The sequence below is a fragment of the Gopherus flavomarginatus genome, chromosome 4 (genome assembly GCF_025201925.1).
Source record: "Gopherus flavomarginatus isolate rGopFla2 chromosome 4, rGopFla2.mat.asm, whole genome shotgun sequence".
Taxonomy (NCBI): Eukaryota; Metazoa; Chordata; order Testudines; family Testudinidae; genus Gopherus; species Gopherus flavomarginatus.
The window spans coordinates 218,211,309-218,234,794 of NC_066620.1; the positions used below are offsets into that span (position 1 = coordinate 218,211,309).

The 23,486-nt window shown below is 48.0% G+C and overlaps 1 protein-coding gene across 3 annotated transcripts in view; it reads left to right on the plus strand.

The window, feature by feature from the left end:
* The window catches only part of GPN1 (GPN-loop GTPase 1), a 73,973-nt gene that overhangs the window by 14,305 nt on the left and 36,182 nt on the right, over positions 1 to 23,486 (plus strand). For all 3 annotated transcript variants that reach the window (XM_050951118.1, XM_050951119.1, XM_050951120.1), the window contains exon 9: positions 5,297 to 5,443. In XM_050951118.1, coding sequence (XP_050807075.1) covers positions 5,297 to 5,443 — 147 coding nt within the window. The remainder of the gene's footprint in view (positions 1 to 5,296; positions 5,444 to 23,486) is intronic.

Sequence of the window (23,486 nt, forward strand, 5' to 3'; positions counted from 1 at the left end):
TAGATCCATCCTCTTTGGAACCACCTTTCAGGTAGTTGAAAGCAGCTATCAAATCCCCCCTCATTCTTCTCTTCCACAGACTAAACAATCCCAGTTCCCTCAGCCTCTCTTTATAAGTCATGTGCTCCTGCCCCTAATCATGTTTGTTGCCCTCCACTGGACTCTTTCCAATTTTTCCACATCCTTCTTATAGTGTGGGGCCCAAAACTGGACACAGTACTCCAGATGAGGCCTTACCAATGTCGAATAGAGGGGAATGATCACCTCCCTCAATTTGCTGGCAATGCCCCTACTTATACAGCCCAAAATGCTGTTACCCTTCTTGGCAACAAGGGCATGCTGCTGACTCATATCCAGCTTTTCGTCCACTGTAACCCCTAGGTCCTTTTCTGCAGAACTGCTGCCTAGCCACTCGGTCCCTAGTCTGTAGCAGTGAATGGGATTCTTCTGTCCTAAGTGCAGGACTCTGAATTTGTCCTTGTTGAACCTCATCAGGTTTCTTTTGGCCCAATCCTCTAATTTGTCTAGGTCCCTCTGTATCCTATCCCTACCCTCCAGCGTCTCTACCACTCCTCCCAGTTTAGTGTCATCTGCAAACTTGCTGAGAATGCAGTCCACGATCATTAATGAAGATATTGGACAAAAACGGCCCCAGGACCGACCCTTGGGGCACTCCACTTGAAACCAGCTGCCAACTAGACATGGAGCCATTGATCACTACCCACTGAGCCCGACAATCTAGCCAGCTTTCTATCCACCTTATAGTCCAATCATCCAGCCCATACTTCTTTAACTTGCCGGCAAGAATACTGTGGGAGACCGTATCAAAAGCTTTGCTAAAGTCAAGAAATAACACATCCACTGCTTTCCCCTCATCCACAGACCCCGTTATCTCCTCATAGAAGGCAATTAGGTTAGTCAAGCATGACTTGCCCTTGGTGAATCCGTGCTGACTGTTCCTGATCACTTTCCTCTCCCCTAAGTGCTTCAGAATTGATTCCTTGAGGACCTGCTCCATGATTTTTCTTGGGACTGAGGTGAGATAATCAAGTGGTTGCTTCTGTGCTTAAAATCTATGAATAGGAGGCTTATTTTTGATGTGGAAAAGATAAAGGCAGTTAAGCTTACCCATAAGGTAACTGACAGGAGTGATCAAATCTAGGAAAGTGAAGGTAGCATTTCAATTTGATAAGCCGTTAAATATTTGTGAAGGATGCTAGTTGTGTCGTCATGTCTGGTATCAAAATGGAAGAGTAGGACTGAGGAATAGAGAAGAGCTTTGTTCTACAGAAAAGTGACAGAGTCGCATGCGTCTGTTAGTCTATAAGGTGCCACAGGATTCTTTGTCACTTTTCACAGATCCAGACTAACACGGCTACCCCTCTGATATGTTCTACAGAAAATTATCTTTAAATTGGAGAAACTGCCAGACTCCTTCATTTTCCTGTTATGTTTCCCTCTCTTTCTTATATCAAGCTGTCAAACTTTGCTGTGACACCTCAGTCTCGAGAGACCCTAATTTTGTGGGGTTCTGCCTGGATGTTAGGTTTTCAAAAACATGTATGTACTTAGAACCACAAATCGCATTGAGAGTGACCTATGCTCCTAAATCACTTAAAATTTAAAAAATGACCTTTGCCTCACAGAGGTTAGAATCTAAATATGAGATGAGACACAACAGGCAAGTTTGATAAGCAATAGGAGGGAGAAAGGGGAAGGCAGGGCCAGGGTAACACAGCTAAGACTCTTCCGCTACAGAGATAGCTAGTGCACAATGTGATTTTTGATTCAGTTGAAAAGTTCTGCCATTTTAAAAAAATAGTATTAAAAGTTTCTGTTGCTGTTCTTGTATTTGAACATGCTTATGTATGCCCACACACAAATGATCACCTCCAATTCTGCCCTCCCAGTACCCTTTCCAGGGTTTAAGGGCTGCCATCTCCAGCAGACAGCTTTGCCTAAAAAAAAAAAAAAAAATCATTGGGGCTTCTGAGGGACTGAAGAGCTTTTCCCCTGCTTCTTCTCCTCGCTTCTCTGGACCTGCCGGGAGAACTAGCTTCACATGCCTGGATGAGGGCCCCAGTTAGTCTCTCCTCATCTGCAGAGAGTTGCAGGGCTACTCTAGTTGGGACTCCCTGTTTCCAACTGCTACACCTTTCCTTTGACTCCAGTCTTCTCCTTTTTACACTGATTTTACATGCCATCTTCACTGACAAAGACCACATTTCTGCCACCTTTCACTTATACTGGATACCTTAACCCTTCAGCTAGAGGTGTGATTCAGTACCTATCTTCATATCTACTCCCATAGTCTTGCCCTGCCCTAGTAAGGTAGGGAGAATTTTCTAAACCTACCACTTCTCAATAACGGGCTGAGTTTCCTTGCCCAACAGAAAAAGCACAAATGGAGTCCTGTAAACAAATTCCTTTCTATTGCCCAAGTTCCTTTTTCTTAAGGCGAGAGTCCTCTGTGCTGTAATGGGCATCCTTTGGCAAAGCCTGTTGGTGTTGATAGTTGACACTACTTAACTGTACACTTGGCAGATACCAGTCATCTTAAGGATATGTTTCCATTCCTTTTTATGTATACTCTTAAAGGAATGCTGTCAGCTTGAAGCCTAGTCCACTTTTACAAATGTGATAGTTATTTCAGATGCTGTGTATTTCCCAGAGTCACTCCGTTCCTGAACTATTCCTTCTCTCTCTCGCTTGCCTTGGCAACCCCCTGCCTTGAATGCCAGCCTCACTTCTCTCACACTCACCTGATCAAAGACCCACTGTCCTGAGTGCTCACACTACTCACCCCTGCTCTAGAGGCCACCACCTTGCATGCCCCCTCCAAGCCTGTCTATATTCCTCTGACAGTTTTGATTTTACATCTTCCTAATCTTACAATGTATCTCTGCTTTTGCTGTAAAAGAACCTGACCTGGTAATCACAGTGGAGCAGTGTAGCTGTCTACACACAGTGCTGTCTAGTGTACAAAGTCAGTAAAATGGAAAAATGACTATTTCAGTTACTGTGCATGCAATGGTGTGAAGTGACCCCTTTAACACCCCTCTAGTCATAAGGAGGAAAGGTGTGTGTGTGTGTGTGTGTGTGTGTGTGTGAGAGAGGGGGGCGGACAGCAGCTGCGGGGGGTTGTTAATGGGTTACAGGTTATTGTAATAAGCCATAAATCCAGTGCGTCTATTCAGTCCATGATTTTTTAGTGTCTAGCAAAGTAATGAATTTAAGCTCCTAGGCTTGTCTGTTGAAAGTTCTGCATTATGGCTATATTATAGCTTAACTTGACATAAATTGTGTCGCTCAGGGGTGTGATCCCACCCCATCTAACATCCCATCACAGACCATTGGGCATATTTACCTGCTAATAATCAAAGATCAATTAATTGCCAAAATTAAGCTATACCATCATACCATCCCCTCCATAAACTTATCAAGCTTAGTCTTGAAGCCAGATATGTCTTTTGCCCCCACTGCTCCCCTTGGAAGGCTGTTCCAGAATTTCACTCCTCCAATGGTTAGAGTACCTTCCCTCTAATCCCATGACTGCTTTGTTTGCTTAAAAGCCTGTGGTGAGGGGCCTTGTCAAAGGTTTTTTGAAAGGCCAGGAATACTTCAGCCACTCGATTACCCTTGTCCACGTGCTTGTTGACACCCTCAAAGAATTCTCATAGACTGATGAGGCATGATTTTCCTTTACAAAAGCCCTGTTGACTCTTCCCCAACAAATTATGTCCATCTATGTGTCTGATAATTTTGTTCTTTTCTATAGTTCCAACCAATTTGCCTGTTACTGAAGTTAGGCTTACTGGCCTGGATGTGCCAGGACTGCCTCTGGAGCCTCTCTTTTTTAAAATCAGCATTACATTAGCTACCATTCAGTCATCTGATACAGAGGCTGATTTAAGTGATAGGTTGCATACTACAATAGTAGTTCAATTTAGTATGAATTCCTTCAGAACATTTGGGTGAATATCATGTGGTCTTAGTGACTTATTACTGTTTGTATCAATCTGTTCCAAAGCTCCTCTATTGACACCTCAATCTGGGACAGTTCCTCAGATTTGGCAACTAAAAAGAATGACTCTGTTGCTAGAATCTCCCCCACATCTTCTGCAGTGAAGACCAATGCAAAGAATTCATTTAGCTTCTCCCCAATGGCCTTGTCTTCCTTGAGTGCTCTTGATATAATAAACTATATAGTTTCCACTTCGCTGCTGGACTTCTGTCTGCATTATTTTTACTCTTGCAGGTTTTCTTTTTGGCTGGGGCCGGTGAGTGATTAAAATGGCCTAAGTTTAGAGTATTTTTGTTAGGTGTATCTGCTTCACTCACTCACTCACAAAGCTCCTGTTTACTGCTGTATTCGCTGCTTTCTCTGGCTGCTTAGGAGCTGGCTTTTTAAGCCCCCATTTTCCCTGTTTTATCCCTGCCTCTTGTCAAGGGACCCAAAAGGATTTAAGTATCAAAGGATAGCAGGCTAGAGCCTCATTAGTAAACTCTCAGCCTAGCCTAGCCTAGCCTAGCGTAGCACTTGGCTTACCATGCAACCCCCAAAACAGACCACACTATAATCTTCACTATAAGGAATCACACGGCAGGCAAGCAAGCACAGAACAAACTGACAGACAGGCTCACCCAATCTTTCTTCCTTCACTTGTAAAAGTCCTTTGCAAAACTCCCCTTTACTGCTCCTATTCTTTTGTCTTCCCTATTCTCCCCCAAATACATTTGTCTTGCATTAAAAATTATATTGTAAGTTTTATGGGGGCAGGGAATGCTGTACTATATATTTGCATAGCTCTTATTGCTGCGGTGCTCGGTGAGTAGTGTTTGGTCACTAATTAAAAAACTAAAGTTTTTCAAGCCAACCAACAGTGTGTGAGGTCATAAGTGAGGACTCAGCTTGCCTAGATCCCAATAATGCAGTCTCATACACACTGGCAGGGCCCCATTGGCCTCAGTGGGACTGCACGCAGACCTACGAGTTCTCCCATGTTGATCAAATTGCAGTAGCAATGCCTTAAACTCTAAACATGCCTTTTAAAAATAGTGTTGGGGTTTGTACCTTTTTCAAATTGAAACAGCTGAACTGGCAAAACAAAGCATGGGATATTTCAGGCCAGGGAGTGAATGTTTTGGAAAGTTATGAGCATTTGATAATGGAGTTAGAATGAAAACTGTTTACTAGTCTTAACTCTCAGGTACTATCAAGTGCCCATGCTAATACAGAACCAACCAACCACCATCATCTCTGAAAACTGACTTCCCATTTCCTTATACATTCCAGACAGATATCATTGATCACAGTTTTGCAGTAGAATGGATGCAGGATTTTGAGATCTTTCAAGATGCCTTGAATCAAGAGACAACATATGTTAGTAACCTGACTCGTTCCATGAGCCTGGTGTTGGATGAGTTTTACAGCTCACTCAAGGTAAGCCTCCTCCCCTGTTCACTACCCCCTACACAGGGATCTCTCTTCACTGCTCTCAGCCTTTATTCCCTTGCTGAGTCCTGCACCCTGGGACATAGAGAGGACTGATTTCTCTGCATCATTCTTCAGAGGATAAGGGGCAAATGCTTTGGATTACTTTATCCTGCCTCAGGGGAGAAGGGGTGTGCAAGCTGGCAGAGGGAGTAATTTAAAATTAAATTGCAAATAAATCACCAGAGAAAGCAAAGAATGAAGTAGTCATGTTCCTAAGAAAGCAGTGTAATTGTTGGAGTGGATGGTGTCCTTTCAGAGTCTCTCATTTGAAATGCCTTGTACTCTAGCAGGGTCAGCTAAGCCCTTCATTCTTTTTAAAGGAGTCCGATTCAGTTCTGTAGCACTTACTGAAGTTGTTTTGGTCATGACCACAGAAACAAAAATCTAGCCCATATGGTAAATGGGAAGATATCTTTTCCTATCCCGGTGAGATTGGGAGGCTAAACCCATTACTATAAAGTACTTAAATAATCCAGTAATGAGTGTCATTGTAAAGTCTATATAACAGGGAGTGCCAGTGATCCCATAGCTGTTTCATTGGGGTTGCATGGTGTCCCTCCCGTAATGTCCCCTTGCTGCAGAATTGTGCTCCCCATTAGCTTTCAGCTTTTAAAAAAAGTGTTAAATTTTTATTTTTTTTTAACCATTGTGCTTTCACCCATGCTGCCCCACATGCTTGGCAGGTGTTTCCTATAAACATCCACAAAGGTAGCTCATTATCCACCTTGAACTCCCTCTTCAAAACTGTCCTTTGCCACAGTGCCTACAAAAAACTTGACAATAGTTAAGCTGTTGGTGTGCAAAGACTATTGTCTATAATGCGGAACCATACTGTCTCCTTGTTCACTTGTACCCCTCCATCTGCCCATTCCATCTGTGGTCTCTTGCCTCATACTTGATTTTAATCTCTGTGGGTCTTTTTGCCCTGTATCTGTATAGCAGGGGTCGGCAACCTACTGGGTCCCGGCTGCCGGCCCCACTCAGCCTGTTACCGGAAGAGCGACTAGAACCCCAGGCCGGCAGGAGGCTGAGCGGGACCAGCGGCCAGGACCCCAGACCGGTGGCAGGTGCGCCCCCGGGTTCCCCCTCACCATGCTTGGGTTCTGCAGCTCCTGGAAGTGTGAACCGCCAGGGCACGGAGCCCTGATCCTGCTGCAGGAGGGGCAGCGGCGGCTCACACTCCCGGGGGCAGCAGAGCCTGAGCATGGTGAGTGGGGAGCCAGGGGGCGCACAGGGACCGCCGCCCGCATGCATCCGCTCCCTGGCTCCTCCCTCACCATGCTCGGGTTGTGCAGCTCCTGGAAGTGTGAGCTGCCGCTGCTGCCCCCCCCGCAGCTCCCCCCACCCTGCTGCCCCAGCACGCTGTGGGGGAGAGGCTGTGCGCTCGGCAGCCCAGCAGCATGTTTTGCCTCCACATAGAGCTAACATCTGACTGGCATGGGCATGGTATGGGGATTCCTGGGGGGTGGGGGGGGGCAGTCAGGGCGCAGAGGGAGGGTTGTATGGGTCAGGAGTCCTGGGGGTCTGTCTGGGGGCAGGGGTGTGGATAAGGGTTGGGGCAGTCAGAGGACAGGTAGTGGGTAGGTTTCTAGGGGGGCAGTTAGGGTGGGGGGGGTCTCAGGAGGGGGCAGTCAGGGGACAAGGAGAAGGGGGGGGTTGGGGGTTCTGACCGGGGCAGTCGGGGTGGGAAGTGGGAGTGAGTGGATGGGGGCAGGGCTAGGGCAGGGCTCTCCCCTCTTTTTTGATTGATGAAATATGGTAACCCTAGGCAATGGGGGAGTTGGGGGGTGCATAGGGGCTGGCGCCTGCATACATCCACTGCAGCCTTCAGGAGCCCCCAGGGGGGCACCGGACCGCAGCCTGGGCGGGGAGGAGGGCGTGGCTGCTCCCTGCTAGCAGCACTGCCGCATTTGCAGGGCTGCTGTCCCTCTGCACCGCGCCGCCTCCTCCATGGCTGGGGCTTGCTGCTGCCGCAAGCGGGACACTCTGGCTCTCTGGTGCCTCCAGAAGGCAGCTGCTCCCTGCTTAGCTGCTGCAGTGGCCCAAGCCCAGCAAAGCCAGTGAGTGGACTCGGGACAGGGGCCACCGGGGTTGGGTAGGGAGGGCTCGCGGGTGGGGGGTGCTGTGTACCCTCCAGGGGAGTTCAGGGGGTGGGGAGAGGGGAACCTGGTCTGGGGAGCAGCCCCTGGGGTCTATAAAGGCTCGTTGGGATTTGCCCCTCAGTGAACTGATTGGGGGCGGGGGGGAGAGGGCAGGGCAAGGTAGAAGTTTCACCTAGGGCACAAAATATCCTTGCACCGGCCCTGCCCCAGGGGGTGCATGCACCCCAGGTTAAGAACCACTGCACTAAACAGATAAGATCTGCATTTTAATTTAATTTTAAATGAAGCTTCTTAAACATTTTTAACAACTAGTTTACTTTACATACAACAATAGTTTATAGAGAGAGACCTTCTAAAAACATTAAAATGTATTACCGGCACACGAAACCTTAAATTAGAGTGAATAAATGAAGACTCGGCACACCACGTCTGAAAGGTTGCCGACTCCTGTTGTTTAGCATCCAGCACGATCAGGTCCTGGTTCCTAGGCATGCTGGTAAAACTACAGATGATAATAATTAAGTGGACAGAGTGTAAGCTGTTGCTGTATCTTCTTCCTGAAACATTAGCTCTATGTGAACTGCCCCATTCATCATAACACGATGGTGACTTTGAGACATGATAATTTAAAATGTCAACTCAAGTGTTTCACTGATAATTTTAGTAGAAACATCCAGCTAATGAGTTTATTCCATAATTCCAAATGGCTTCCTCTGTCTCCCTACTGCTAAAAGTTCCAGCAGCCTGCTCCCACTGCGTAGCCGTAAAAACCCTTCTGCTTTCCTCCCTGAGAGTTCTGTGATGCAGTTAGGTGTTGTCAGTACACAAATCTACACGTATTGACATCTGAAAATGTGTGGAAAACAATGCTGAATTCAATATCAAAATAAATAACACCTGCTGCTGAATCAATAATACCATTTCTTATATAGCACTCGTCTTCAGTATATCCCAAAGTGCTTCTGTGACGATGCGGTTCTGGCGGGACCCAACTGAGAGTGCCAATTCAGGACCAATTGCTTAAACAGGGCAGTCACAGCCCTAGGCTGGGGTTTTTCCACCTCTAAGGCAAACCAAACCAGCCAGACAAAAATGACTTAGGTTTCACTCCACTGGCTGACCACAAGTCACACAAGCAATTTGCTTAGACACTCCAGTCTCCCGGTATCACCACCAGTGCCACCCATCCTGGGGATGAATGGTTATGAAAACCAACACCCCAGTAAAAGAAAAAGGTTCTCTCGATCCCAAAGGGCCATGCCCCAGACCCAGGTCAATATACACATCAGATCTTACCCACAAATCACGCTGTTGCCAATCCTTTAGAATCTAAAATCTAAAGGTTTATTCATAAAAGGAAAAAGATAGAGGCGAGAGCTAGAAATGGTTAAATGGAATCAATTACATACAGTAATGGCAAAGTTCTTAGGTCAGGCTTGTAGCAGTGATGGAGTAAACTGCAGGTTCAAATCAAGTCTCTGGAGAACATCCCCCACTGGGCTGGGTCATTCAGTCCTTTGTGCAGAGCTTCTGTTTGTAGCAAAGTTCCTCCAGAGGTAAGAAGCAGGATTGAAGACAAAATGGAGATGAGGCCTCCGCCTTATATAGGTTTTTCCAGGTGTAAGAACACTCCTTTGTTCCTGCTGTGGAAAGTTACAGCAAAATGGAGTTTGCAGTCACATGGGCCAGTTTCTGCACACCCTGCTGAGTCACAGGGCGTAACTGCCTTCTCTCGATGGGACAATTGTGTAGGTGATGGTTCTTAATAGGTCATCAAGCAGGCTAAACAGAGCTGACACCAACTTGTCTGGGATCTTTCCCAGTAACACAGCACAAGTTTGAAATACAGACAGTATACAGCCAATATTCATAACTTCAACTACAAAATGATACCGACATACAGACAGCATAATCATAATCAGTAACTCATAAATTGGTCTTAGACACCTTATATGACCCCCTTTACCTAGGATTTGGTGCCACTACAGGACCTTGGTTGCAACCCATGTTCTATATGGTCCCAGTTTATATCAAGAACGTCACAGCTTCCTAATCTTTAACGAAGTTGTCCTCACAACACCTTGTCAGTAGCTACCCGTGTGGTGCTCTGCTCTTGTTCGATGATAACAGTCAGCTGCGTGCATGTTCCCTCTGTGTGTTTGTGATGGAGTAGGAACTGTCTGTGTGGGGAGTGGGAGAGCAGGGGAGGACTTTAGGGGATGGACGATGCCCGGGCCTGTAACCTGAGCTAGGTAAGGGAGGGGAAAGGTTAACACCTTTGCCCGGGAAGGGGAACAAAGGAAGGGAGCGGCAGGAGGGAAGCAGTTGGAGTTTGGGCTTGGGGCTGTGTGGGCGGAATTCAGGGTATCCTAGCTAGGATCCAAGCACCCTGAAAGCCCAGAAGGACTCGGTGGAGGGGTCCTGACTGTGCCTGCAAGCTCTGCTGTAACCTGTGTTCCTGTTGTCCAATAAACCTTCTGTTTTACTGGCTGGCCGAGAGTCACTGTGGGTCCCAGGAAGAGGGGTGCAGGGCCGGACTAGCCACACTCCGTGACAACTGGTGGCAGGGGCGGGATATACTGCACCCCGTGGATGGCGCTTCCTGCAGAAAGTGACTGGGGAGCAGTAAAACGAAGGGGTGATTAACCCCTGGGAGTGTGTGCCCAGTGAGAAGGACTTTGCAGTAACAGGGTCCCCCGAGGGATCACAGCGAGCGGTCCCAGGGGCGGAGGAGTCTGCAGCTCAACCCTGGCAGAGAGGTCGTGACCTCACGAAGGGCTGGTGCACTAGGGGTCCCCCTGGAAACTGTGGGGAGCGGCGAGCACCCCGGCCTGTGAGTGCCCAGCAGGAAGTTGTATGCCAAGCGGCGCAAGTGTGACCTGGTGGAGCTGTGCAAGCAGAGGGGGCTGCACCCAGGGAGGCTCACCAAGGACCAGCTGATTGCCCAGCTGGAGCAGGGAGACCGCATGAATGAATGGAGCCCTGTCTCTGAGGGAAGCAGCCGGGCAGATGCAGCGCAGGCACCAGTGTCTGTCCCCGCTGGGAGTGGTCAGCCGGCGGACGAGGGCTTCCCGAGACCCCCCCTTCCTAGGCCTAGGGGAAGGGCGGGGAGAAGCCCAGTATATACCGAGGGCACCGTGACACCCCCGGCCAGCAGGGGATCCTCCCGGCAACGCTCGGCATCCGTGGAGCGGATGCGGCTGGAATATGAAAGGGAGAAGCTCGAGTTAAAGAGGCAAAAGCTGGAGGAGAAGGCGAAACAGCGTAAACATGAGGAGATCCAGCGTAAACATGAGCGGGAGGAGAAGGAGAAACAGCGTAAACATGAGCTGGACCTGGCCCAGCTGAGGAGAAGTGAGGCCCCGGCTGCGGTGAGTGAGGGGGGACCCAAGCCTACAAAGAGCTTTGATAAGCACTTGCTGCCCCGGCGTAAGGAGGGGGAGGACATAGATACCTTCCTGACGGCCTTTGAGAATGCCTGCGAGCTGCACAGGGTTGACCCTGCAGACAGGATCACAGTTCTCACCCCCTTACTGGACTCCACAGCTGTGGAAGTGTACAGCCGACTGAAAGGGGCGGAGGTAGGGAACTACGAACTGTTCAAACAGGCCCTGCTCCGTGAGTTTGGGCTGACTCCTGAGATGTACCGGAAAAAGTTCCGGAGCCAGCGTAAAACCCGTGAGGTCACATACCTACAACTGGTCAACCGGGCGCAGGGGTATGCCCGCAAGTGGACAGCTGGGGCCCAAACTAAAGAGGACCTGCTGGACCTATTCATACTGGAGCACCTGTACGAGCAGTGCCCGTCCGACTTGAGGCTGTGGTTGATGGACCAGAAGCCGGAGAACCCACAGCACGCAGGCCAGCTGGCCGACCAATTTGTGGACAGTTGGGCAGGGGATGGCAGGGAGGAGTCTCGAAGGAGCAAGCCTGCCTCAACGCAGAGAGAGAGTCATCATGGGACCTCCCAGCGGGGTCCTATGGAGAACCCCCCCAAAAGGGGAACATCCAGCGGCAGGTCCCTCCGACCCACTCAAGGGGACCCACGAGACATGGGCTGCTATCGCTGTGGCCAACGAGGTCACCTACGGGCCCAGTGCCCCAAGCTCAGGGACAGACCAAGCAGACCCAACCCGCAGAGCGTTGACTGGGTAAAAACCCAATCGGAGGAAGGGCTACATTGCCAGGAAAGGGGGGCTGGCAACATACCACCTGTGGATGCTCCAGGCTCCGGGTTTTTGGTTTACCGGGTGGGCGCGGGGCTGCCCCTCCGGAAGGAGTGCATTGTTTCCCTGGAGGTAGATGGGAGGAAGGTCACTGGGTACTGGGACACGGGCGCAGAGGTGATGCTGGCCCGGCCCGAGGTGGTGGCCTCAGATCGGATGGTTCCCGACACCTACCTGACCCTGATGGGCGTGGGCGGGACCCCATTCAAGGTGCCCGTGGCAAGGGTACACCTGAAATGGGGGGCCAAGGAGGGCCCCAAGGATGTGGGGGCACACCGATATTTGCCCACTGACGTGTTAATGGGAGGGGACCTCGAGAACTGGCCTAGTAACACCCAGAGTGCCCTGGTCGTGACTCGTAGTCAGAGTCGGCAAAGGGCACTGCACCCCGACAATGGGGAAGGTACTCGACCCGAGGTGCAGGACCCTAACCCAGGGAGCGGGGAACGCCCAGGGGCACGGTTCAGAGAGGCTGCGGCCTCAGACCCAGCCAGCAAGAGAGAGCCGGTCCCCATCCCTGTCCCAGCTGCTGAGTTCCAGGCCGAGTTGCAGAAAGATCCCTCCTTGCGGAAGCACAGGGACCGGGCTGACCTTAGTGCGGTACAGACCATGAGGAGAGGTTGCAAGGAGAGGTTCCTGTGGGAGAAGGGGTTCCTGTACCGAGAATGGGCTCCCCCAGGGGAAGTAGATTCATGGGGGATCAGGAGGCAGCTGATGGTTCCCCAGAAGTTTTGTCACAAGCTGCTGTACCTGGCCGATGACATCCCTCTCGCAGGGCACCAGGGAATCCGACGCAACAGGCAGAGGCTGCTACAGAACTTTTACTGGCCTGGGGTCTTTACCCATGTCCGACAGTACTGCCAATCCTGTGACCCCTGCCAGAGGGTGGGGAAGGCCCGGGACAAGGTGAAAGCGGCTTTGAGGCCTTTTCCCATCATAGAAGAATCTTTCCAGAAGGTGGCCATGGACATAGTGGGACCCCTCAGCAAGATGACCCGGTCAGGGAAGAAATACATCCTGGTGGTGATGTTGGATTTTGCCACTTGCTACCCCGAGGCGGTGGCCTTGTCCTCTATCGAAGCAGACACAGTGGCAGATGCGCTGCTGACAATTTTCAGCTGGGTGGGGTTCCCCAAGGAGGTCTTAACGGACCAGGGGTCCAACTTCACGTTGGCCCTGCTCCGGTCCTTATGGCAGAAATGTGGGGTCCAGCACAACTGGGCCTCAGCGTATCACCCCCAGTCCAACGGGCTGGTAGAAAGGTTCAACGGGACGCTGAAGATGATGCTAAAAACATTTATAAACCAGCACCCGCAGGATTGGGACAAGTACTTACCTCACCTGCTGTTCGCGTACCGGGAGGTACCCCAGGAATCTACCGGGTTTTCACCTTTCGAACTGTTGTATGGAAGGCGGGTAAGGGGGCCACTAGACCTGATGAGGGACGAATGGGAGGGGAAGGCTGCTCCCGAGGGAGAGTCAGTGGTGGAGTATGTCCTGACCTTCCGGGAAAGACTAGCCGAGCTCATGGGCCTGGCCAAGGAGAATCTGGCCCGAGCCCAGAGGAGGCAGAAGGTCTGGTATGACCGCACGGCACGGGCCCGTGCCTTCGCCACCGGGGATCAGGTGATGTTTCTCATCCCTGTGAGGAGAAACAAACTCCAGGCTGCCTGGGAAGGGCCCTTCAAGGTTATCAAGCAACTGAATGAGGTAAACTATGTTTTGGAGCTGTCAAACCGGGCACATCACCGTCGGGTGTACCATGTGAACATGATGAAACCATACTATGACAGGGGGAATGTGGTGTTGGCCGTGTGTGGACATTGGGAGGGGCAGGGAGATGACCCCTTAGTAGATCTATTCCCTGGGACAAAAGCTGGTTCCCCCCTGGAGGCGATTCCCCTCTCTGATCAGCTGACCCCGGGCCAGCACGCTGAGATCAGGGGGGTGCTGCATCTATACCGACAGCTGTTTTCCAACCAGCCTGGACGCACTAATTTGACTATCCACCGCGTGGAGACCGGGTCACATCCCCCTATAAGATGCTCCCCTTTTCGGGTCACTGGTAAAACTGCTCAGGATCTTGAAAGAGAAGTCAGGGACATGCTGGCTTTGGGGGTGATCCAGCCGTCTTCCAGCCCTTGGGCCTCGCCAGTGGTGCTGGTCCCCAAGAAGGATGGGTCAATCCGGTTCTGTGTGGACTATCGAAAGCTCAATGCCATCACCGTATCTGATGCCTACCCTATGCCCAGGCCTGACGAGCTCCTAGACAAGCTGGGAGGGGCTCGGTACCTCACCACTATGGATCTTACCAAAGGCTACTGGCAAGTGCCGCTGGACGCAGATGCCAGGCTGAAATCGGCCTTTATCACCCCTCTGGGGCTCTATGAATTTCTGACCTGCCCTTCGGCCTCAAGGGAGCACCGGCCACCTTCCAGCGCCTGGTGGATCAGCTACTGAGGGGGATGGAGAGTTTTGCTGTTGCGTATATTGACGACATCTGCATCTTCAGCCAGACCTGGGAGGACCACATGTCCCAGGTTAAACAAGTCCTGGACCGACTCCGAAAGGCTGGGTTAACAGTAAAGGCTGAGAAGTGCAAGGTGGGGATGGCTGAAGTATCTTACCTGGGCCATCGGGTGGGGAGCGGCTGCCTGAAGCCGGAACCAGCCAAGGTGGAGGTGATCAGAGACTGGCCTGCTCCCCAAACCAAAAAGCAGGTCCAGGCCTTTATTGGGATGGCGGGGTACTATCGAAGGTTCGTGCCCCACTTTAGTGCCATAGCCGGCCCCATCACTGAACTGTGCAAGAAGGGGAAGCCAGACAAGGTGATCTGGACTGAGCAGTGCCAGGAGGCTTTCCGGGCACTGAAGGAGGCTCTGGTTAGCGGCCCAGTTCTGGCAAACCCACATTTTGACAAACCCTTTATGGTGTTCACCGATGCCTCAGACACGGGACTGGGGGCGGTGTTAATGCAGGAGGATGAAAAGGGGGAGAGACACCCCATCGTGTACCTGAGTAAGAAGCTGCTACCCCGGGAACAAAGCTACGCGGCCATCGAGAAGAAATGCCTGGCCATGGTGTGGGCCCTTAAGAAGCTAGAGCCATATCTCTTTGGGCGACACTTCACCGTGTACACCGACCACTCTCCCCTGACCTGGCTGCACCAGATGAAAGGAGCCAACGCCAAGCTCCTGAGGTGGAGCCTGCTCCTGCAGGACTATGACATGGACATGGTCCATGTGAAGGGAAGTGCCAACCTGACAGCGGATGCGTTGTCCCGGAGAAGGGGCCCTGAACTTCCCCAGGTCACTGGGCAGAGTGATCCTGCTCAGTTCAATCTCGAAGGGGGGAGAGATGTGATGGAGTAGGGACTGTCTGTGTGGAGAGTGGGAGAGCAGGGGAGGACTTTAGGGGGTGGACGATGCCAGGGCCTGTAACCTGAGCTAGGTAAGGGAGGGGAAAGGTTAACACCTTTGCCCGGGAAGGGGACAAAGGAAGGGAGTGGCAGGAGGGAGGCAGTTTGAGTTTGGGCTTGGGGCTGTGTGGGCGGAATTCAGGGTATCCTAGCTAGGATCCAAGCACCCTGAAAGCCCAGAAGGACTCGGTGGAGGGGTCCTGACTGTGCTTGCAAGCTCTGCTGTAACCTGTGTTCCTGTTGTCCAATAAACCTTCTGTTTTACTGGCTGGCCGAGAGTCACTGTGGGTCCCAGGAAGAGGGGTGCAGGGCTGGACTCCCCACACTCCGTGACAGTGTTGCCCCAGTTCTGCACAGATAGCTGATACAGCAAACCCCGAGAGAACCCCCAAAGACCATTGTCAAATGAAGCACAGTAGTAGTTTCCTATAGACTCTACAGGACATACTACGAATTTGTGCCCCTTGGCAATGGACCGGCTCAGTCAGTGGTGGGACTTTCCACTGCCCCCTAGGCTGGACAAAGATGCGCACTCCGGGACCTACTTTTATACAGTGACAGGACAGATTACTCATCCCTACTGACATATTGAAGTATAGCCCCTTGACTCATTGGGGGCTGTCTCCCTCTCAGATCATGTCGGTTCAAACAAATCTATCCATCATGTTGTCCTTTTGACCCTGTCTTTAATATGCACCTGCCTGTTCTTTGTTATCTCTGTGGAGTGTTCTGATGCTATCTTGGCACAAGTTCCTCTTATTAGCACTTATATGTGGATGCACCTGCTTCTAGCTGCCCTCTTCTTGCCAACTTCTGTGAGTGGAGCCTGCCTCTGGCTCATAGCCCAGCTTTTGCTTAGCAATCCCTGGAAGTACTTTGGTTCAGGCTTCAGGCCTCAGACTGGGCCTCTGACATAAGAGTTTGTTTCGGGGCCTCCTCTTACTATACACCTGTTGTTTAGGGAGGAGTGCTATCCCCATTTTACAGATGGAGAACTGAAGCAGAGAGAGGCTACGTAACTTTCCCAAGGTCATATAGGAAGTCTGTGGTGGAGAAGGGAATTGAACCCAGTTTTCCCATGTTGTAAACCAGTGTCCTGCATGGATCCTTTGGCCAGAGCATAACTTAAATATACTCTACTGATTGCGTGATTTGTTTTCATACCTAATTCAATAAAATTCTCTGTTTTGTATGTAAATAAATATCTCAGATTTTCTGGTCTGTATCACTAGAGAACCACAGAAATCGGGTGGATTTTACCACATACTTTAGGCCTTGATTATATTGCAAATATTCTTGTACTTTATAAAAATTGCTGCATACCCTGGATGTTTGTTAGTTGTATTATGGTAGCATCAAAAGGCCCACGGTCTGGGCTGCATTGTGCTGCATAGACAGAGGAAGACACTGCCCCTGCTCCAAAAGCCTTGTAATCTCAAGACCAAAATTAGATGAGATGGCACAACATATAAACAAAGTGATCAGGGTCATGACAGGCCATGTCTGTATTTCCATCCAGGGAAATGGGGCCCAAGGTCACACAGTAAGTCTGTAGCAGACCACAGAATTGAACCCCAGTTTTCCAAGTTCCAGGCTAGCCCCTGGCCTATCCTCCCTCTCTAGAAAGCTCTGGGATGCTTTGTTTTCCATTGAGTTATCTGTAAGCTGTTCAGGACAGGGACTTTGTTGTCTGTCCTGTCTATAACCTTGTGCTCCTGCTCAGTTGTCTCATCATTCCTTCTGCTTGCCCTTTCATTCACACCATCCCCCTTTCCGACTTCTCCACTCCATGCAGCACCCCAAATTATGATAAGCCTTAGATTTAAAAAAAAAGCTGTTTAGGTCAGAGCAGGGACTATGTCTTCTTCTTTGTTTTTAAAGCCCCTTGAATCATAGACATGTAGAACTGAAAGGGAGCCCAAAAGGTTATCTAGTCCACCCTACTTCCCTGTGCTGAGTCGGGATCAGTTAAATCTAGATTGTCCCTGACAGCTATTTATCCAACCTGTTCATAAAAAATCTCCAGTAATGAAAAGTTCACAACCTCCCTTAGTAACCTATTCCACAACGTAACTAACTTTATAATTAGAAAGTTTTTCATAATATCTAACCTAAATCTCACTTGTTCCAGATTAAGACAATTCTTGTCCTGCCTTCAGTGGACATGGAGATCAGTTGATAATTATCTTCTTTGTAACAGCCCTTAATGCATTTAAAGACTATCATCAGGTCCCTCTTCCCTTCTACTGACTAAAAAGGCCCAGTTTTTTAACTCTTCCTCGTAGGTCAGGCTTTCTGAACCTTTTATAATTTTTCTTGTTCTCCTCTGCACTCCCTCTGATTTGTCCACATTTTTCATAGTGTGGCACCCAGAACTGGACACAGTACTCCTGCCGAGGGCTGACCAGTACCACATAGAGCGGAACAGTTGCCTTCCGTGTCTCACATATGACATACCTGTTAATACATCCCAGGATATTGGTCTTTGTTGGCTCATATTCAGTTTGCTATCCACTAAAACACCCAAATCCTTTTCAGCAATATTACCACCTTGCAGTTATTCTCTATTTTGTAGTTGTGCATTTGATTTTTTTCCTTTTTAAGTGTAGTACTTTTCACTTGTCTTTACTGAATTTAATCTTGTTAAATTCAGTTCTCTAATTTATCAAGATCACTTTGAATTCTAATTGTCATCACATTAGCTATCTGCCAGTCATGTAGTACAGAAGCTGATTTAAGTGAGAGGTTATATACCACAGTTAGTAATTCTTCAGTTTCATATTAGAGTTCCTTCAGAACCATTGGGTGAATGTCATCTGGTCCTGGTGATTTATTACTGTTTAAATTATCAATTTGTTCCAAAACCACCTCTAATGACACCTCAATCTGGGACAGTTTTCAGAATGGAGAGAGGTAAGTAAGTGTCCCCCAGCGATCTGTACTGGGACTTGTGCTGATCAACATGTTCACAAATTATCTGGAAAAAGGGGTAAACAGTGAAGTGGCAAAGTTTGCAGATGATACAAAATTACTCGAGGTAGTTAAGTCCAACGCAGACTGTGAAGGGTTACAAAGGATTTCATAAAACTGGTTGACAAAATGGCAAATGACATTTTTTATATATATTTGCCATTTTTTTAATATATATAATCCCAACTGTACATACAAAATGATGGGGTCTAAATTAGCTTTTAGCACTCAGGAAAGAGATCTGAGAGCCATAGCAAGTAGTTCTCTGAAAACATCTGTTCAATGTGCTGTGACAGTCAAAAAAGCTAACAGTGTTAAGAACCATTAGGAAAGAGGAAATAAGACAAACTCTCCATCTTAATGGTATTCTGACATCTTGAATACTGTGTGACGTTCTGGTTGCCCCATCTCAAGAAAGATATTTTGGAAAAAGAACAGAAAGATCAACAAAAATGATTAAGGATATGGAACATCTTCCCTATGAGGAGAGATTAAAAAGATTGGTACTATTTAGCTTGGAAAAGAGACTGCTTGGGGGGGAATGTGATAGAGGTCTATAAAACCATGAACGGTGTGGACAGAGTTAATAGGGAAGTGTGGTTTACCAGTCGCATAACTCAACAACCAGAGCTCACTCAATGAAATTAATAGGCGGCAGGTTTAAAACAAACAAAAGGAGCTACTATGGGGGGAGGTATAGCTCAGTGGTTTGAGCATTGGCCTGCTAAACCCAGGATTGTGAGTTCAATCCTTGAGGGCCATTTAGGGTACTGGGGTAAAAATCTGTCTGGGGATTGGTCCTGCTTTGAGCAGGGAGTTGGACTAGATGATCTCCTGAGGTCCCTTCCAACTCTGATAGTCTATGATTCTATGATTTCACACAATGCACGGTCAACCTGTGGAGTGCATTGCCAGGGGATGTTGTGAAGGCCAAAAATATAACTGGATTAAAACAAGAATTAGATAAATTCATGGAGAATAGGTCCATCAATGGCTATTAGCCAAGATGGTCAGGGATACAATCCTTGCCTTGGGTGTCCCTAAGCCTCTGAATGCCAAACATGAGATGGATCACTTGATTACCCTGTTCTGTTCTTTCCCTTTGAAGCATCTGGCATTGGTTGCTGCCAGAAGACAAGATACTGGACTCAGTGGACCGTATGATCGTACCCATATGGCCATTCTTATGTATTAGGAAACAAAGGGTAGGAATAAATGGTCAGGGAGAGAGGTAAATAGTGGTGTTTCCAGGGGTCTGTACTGGGATCAGTCCTATTCAGCATATTCATAAATGATTTGCAGGTGTGGTTACCTCATCTCAAAAAAGATATATTGGACTTGGAAAAGGTACAGAGAAGGGCAACCAAACTGATTAGGGGTATGGAACAGCTTCTGTATGAGGAGAGATTAATAAGATTGTGACTTTTCAGCTTGGATAATAGACGACTGTGGGGGGATATAACAGAGGTTTATAAAATCATGATTGGTGTAGAGAAGGTAAATAAGGATGTGTTATTTACTCACAAGAAGTAGAGGTCACCAAATGAAATTAATAGGCAGCAGGTTTAAACAAACAAAAGGAAGTATTTCTTCACACAGCGCAGTTATCCGGTGGAACTCTTTGCCAGGAGATGTTGTGTAGGCCAAGACTATAACAGGGTTCAAAAAAGAACTAGATAAATTCATGGAGGATGGGTCCATCAATGGCTATTAGCCAGGATGGGCAGGGATGGTGTCCCTCGCCTCTGTTTGCCAGAAGCTTGGAATGGGTGACGGGGATGGATCTCTTGATGATGACCTGTTCTGTTCATTTCTTGTGGGGCAACTGGCACTGGCCACTGTCAGGATGGAAGACAGGATACTGGGCTAGATGGACCTTTGGTCCGACCCAATATGGCTGTTCTTATGTTTAATCCTGTCCTCCAAAGTGCTTGCAACTCATTCTAGTTTGGTGTCATCCACACATTTTATAAGTATGCTCTCCACTCCATTATGCAAATTATTAATGAAAATATGAATAGTACCTAGACCCAGGGCTGACCCCTGCAAGACCCCACTAGATATGCCCACTCTTTGACAGTAAAGCCACTTTATAGTAATTTCAACTAGATTACATTTCCCTGGTTTGTATATCGTAATGTTAAGTGGGAATGTTGTCAGATGTCACTGATGTGGTGCTCTGCTCTGTTCATTTATAACAGTTGTCTGTGTGCGTGTGTTCCCTCTGTGTGCTGGCCCAGCTATGTGCAGATAGCTGGCACAGCAGACCCCAAAAAAACCCAAATGACCACAGACTCTAATAAGATCCGAAGGCACCCAACCAGGTTTATTGCCAAATGAAACACAGTCTTTGCCTCCCCGGATCAGATGTCTACAGTTCTGCTAGTATGTATGTGCCCCCTGACAATGGACCAGCTCACTCAGTGGCGGGATTTGCCACTGCCCCCTAGGCCAGACCAAGACATCCACTCGGGACTGTGCATTCTTATACACAGGTTCAAACAGGTTACACATCACTCCTGACATATTGAGGTACAACCCCTCTACGCATTAGCGTGCTGCCTCTCCCTTGGTACAGGTTGGTTCAAACAAACAAGTCTATCCATCATATTGTCCTTCTGACCCTGTCTTTAGAATGGGTCTGCTTATTCCTTGTTATCTCTGTGGACTGTGTTCATACCGGGATGTTCTGGTGCCATCCTGGCACACGTTCATCTTATTAGTGCTTATATGTGTATACTTGCTTTTAGCAGCCTTCTTCTTGCCAACTTCTGTGAGCAGGGCCTGCCTCTGGCTCACAGCTAACTTTACTTTATGTTAGCAAAGTCTTGACCATTACTTCAGTTCAGGTCTCAGGCCTCATACTGGGCCTCTGATATCGAGGGTTTATGTCTCAAGGCCTCATCTTACTATAGGGACTATGTCAAAAGCCTATTAAAAGCAAGATATATCACATTTAATGCTTCCACTCTTTCTACTAGGCCAGTAACCTTGTCAAGGAAGGAAATTAAGTTGGCTTGGCATGATTTGCTCTTGACTATACATGCTGGGTATTTCTTATTACCCTATTGTCCTTCAGGTGCTTAAAAATTGATTGTTTAATCATTTGTTCCAGTATATTCCAGATGTTGAGGTTAGGCTGACTGGTCAATAATTCCCTGGGTTCTCGTTTTAAAGATGGATGCTATGTTTCCCCTTCTCCAGCCCTGCAGTGCATCACCCATCCTCCATGAGTTCCTGAATGTAATCAGCAAAGGGTCCAAGATTGCTTCAGCTATTTTCTGAAGTACCTTAGGGTGAATTTTATTCTGATTTATCTAAATATTCTTTATTCCCTATTCTGGCTTGTGTTTCTTCCCCCTTGTCAATTTTAATTGTGTTAAGCATCTGGCAAATCATGGCATCATATAAATAATTAAAATAGTGCTATGCATACTTATCATGCTAAATAGTTAATTGTACTGAGCTGCTTTATAATACAAGACCTAAACTCTGAATGGTAACTTTCTGCACAGATTTTGAGGCCAGGAGAGACCAATAGACAGTTCCATGACTAAAGTGTGGATGCCCTTTGGTGTAACAGAGGGTACTGAGTATCAGAGGGGTAGCTGTGTTAGTCTGGATCTGTAAAAGCAGCAAAGAGTCCTGTGGCACCTTATAGACTAACAGACATTTTGGAGCATGAGCTTTCGTGGGTGAATACCCACTTTGTTGGATCACCCATGAAAGCTCGTGTTCCAAAACATCTGTTAGTCTATAAGGTGCCACAGGACTCTTTGCTGCTTTTACAGAGGGTATTGAGGTGCAAGGTGGGCTCCACCAGGGGTCAGTGCTTAGTCCCTCACTATTCATAATTGTGTTGAATTTCATCAATAAGAAAATCAGAAATGGAATATTTTACGAAGTTGATCTGTGTAGACAATGTTGCTCTAATGCCCACTGCTGAGGGAGATTTGGTCCAAGCAACTGATGCCTGGAACAGGGAACTAACAAATTGTAACCTCAGAAGGACTAAAGCAAAGACTAAAATCGTGTGGGTGGCTTGGGTGGAACCAAGATAGATAAATACCAACATTGAGAGCAAGCACCTAAATCAGGCTTCTGCGTGTAAGTATCTTTTGGGCTGATTAATGGCAAATGGCAAAATCAACCGAGAACCACAGGCAAGGCTGTTGAGTGCAGGAGAAGTCTGGTGCAGCAGAAGTGTAGTGTTTTGTAGTGCAACTTAAGGGACAACTACACAAACCATGGTAAAATCAGCTCTTCTGTACAGATCAGAGACATGGGTGACCAAAGAGAGGCACTTGAGAAGACTTGAAGCTATTGAAGTGACATGTTTGAAGGCACTGAAGGAGTGACATTGCTGGACCTCATGTGGAATGATGTTCTCAGGAGTGAGACCAAGATCTGTGGTGTTGGAGCTGGGATGTTTGGGCATGTACGAAGGATCAATGAAGAGAATCCTGTTAGGGAGATGTTTGAAACTAGAGTTCATAGGCAGAGAATAAGAGAACCCCCGAGAAAATTGTGGATAGATTGTGTACAGGCTCACAAAATGGGTATGGATTGGGCATTAGACTGGCAATCCTGTCACAGACTGATCCAACGACTCAACCCCAGCTAGCTGGGAAAACAGAAAGAAGAAGAGACACCAATGGTTCTTGTCTTACTTGTATAAATACAAGGTTCCCTTCTGGCCTTAGGAATGTATGCATTTGCCTCAGTATCACTCTAGGAGCCCATAACATATATGTTTAAAAGATGAGTTTTTAGTTTCTGTCCCAGAATGAGAGAGTTGCTCTATTACCCACGATAAGCCATCTTTTCTTTAATTAGAAAACAGTCTTGATTTTTTTCCCTCTGCACTTGCCCATCCTCTCTACTATATACAAGGAATTCATTATTTTCATGCATTGGGTTGTGTTGCCCATGTTTTTTACTAGGATTCAACTGAACATTATGAATGTAAAGATACTATATTCTCAGTGTCACATTGTCTTTATTTTTGCTGTGGCAGTGCTTAAAAACCCCAGTGAGGACTGGAGCCCTGTTGTGCCAGGCACTACACGCATGTATAGGAAGGAGCCAGTCTTTGCCCCCAAAGAACTTAGTCTAAAGACAAGACAAAATAAGTGGGTGTAACAAACTCAGTGAGTGAGGAAGAGATGTTGAATATAGCAATGACAGGAACGTAGGCTGTATACACAGCTTGATGGTTCTGGATCATTTAAATTTAAATTGATAGCAGTCCCAATGGGTCATTTCCCTAGTCA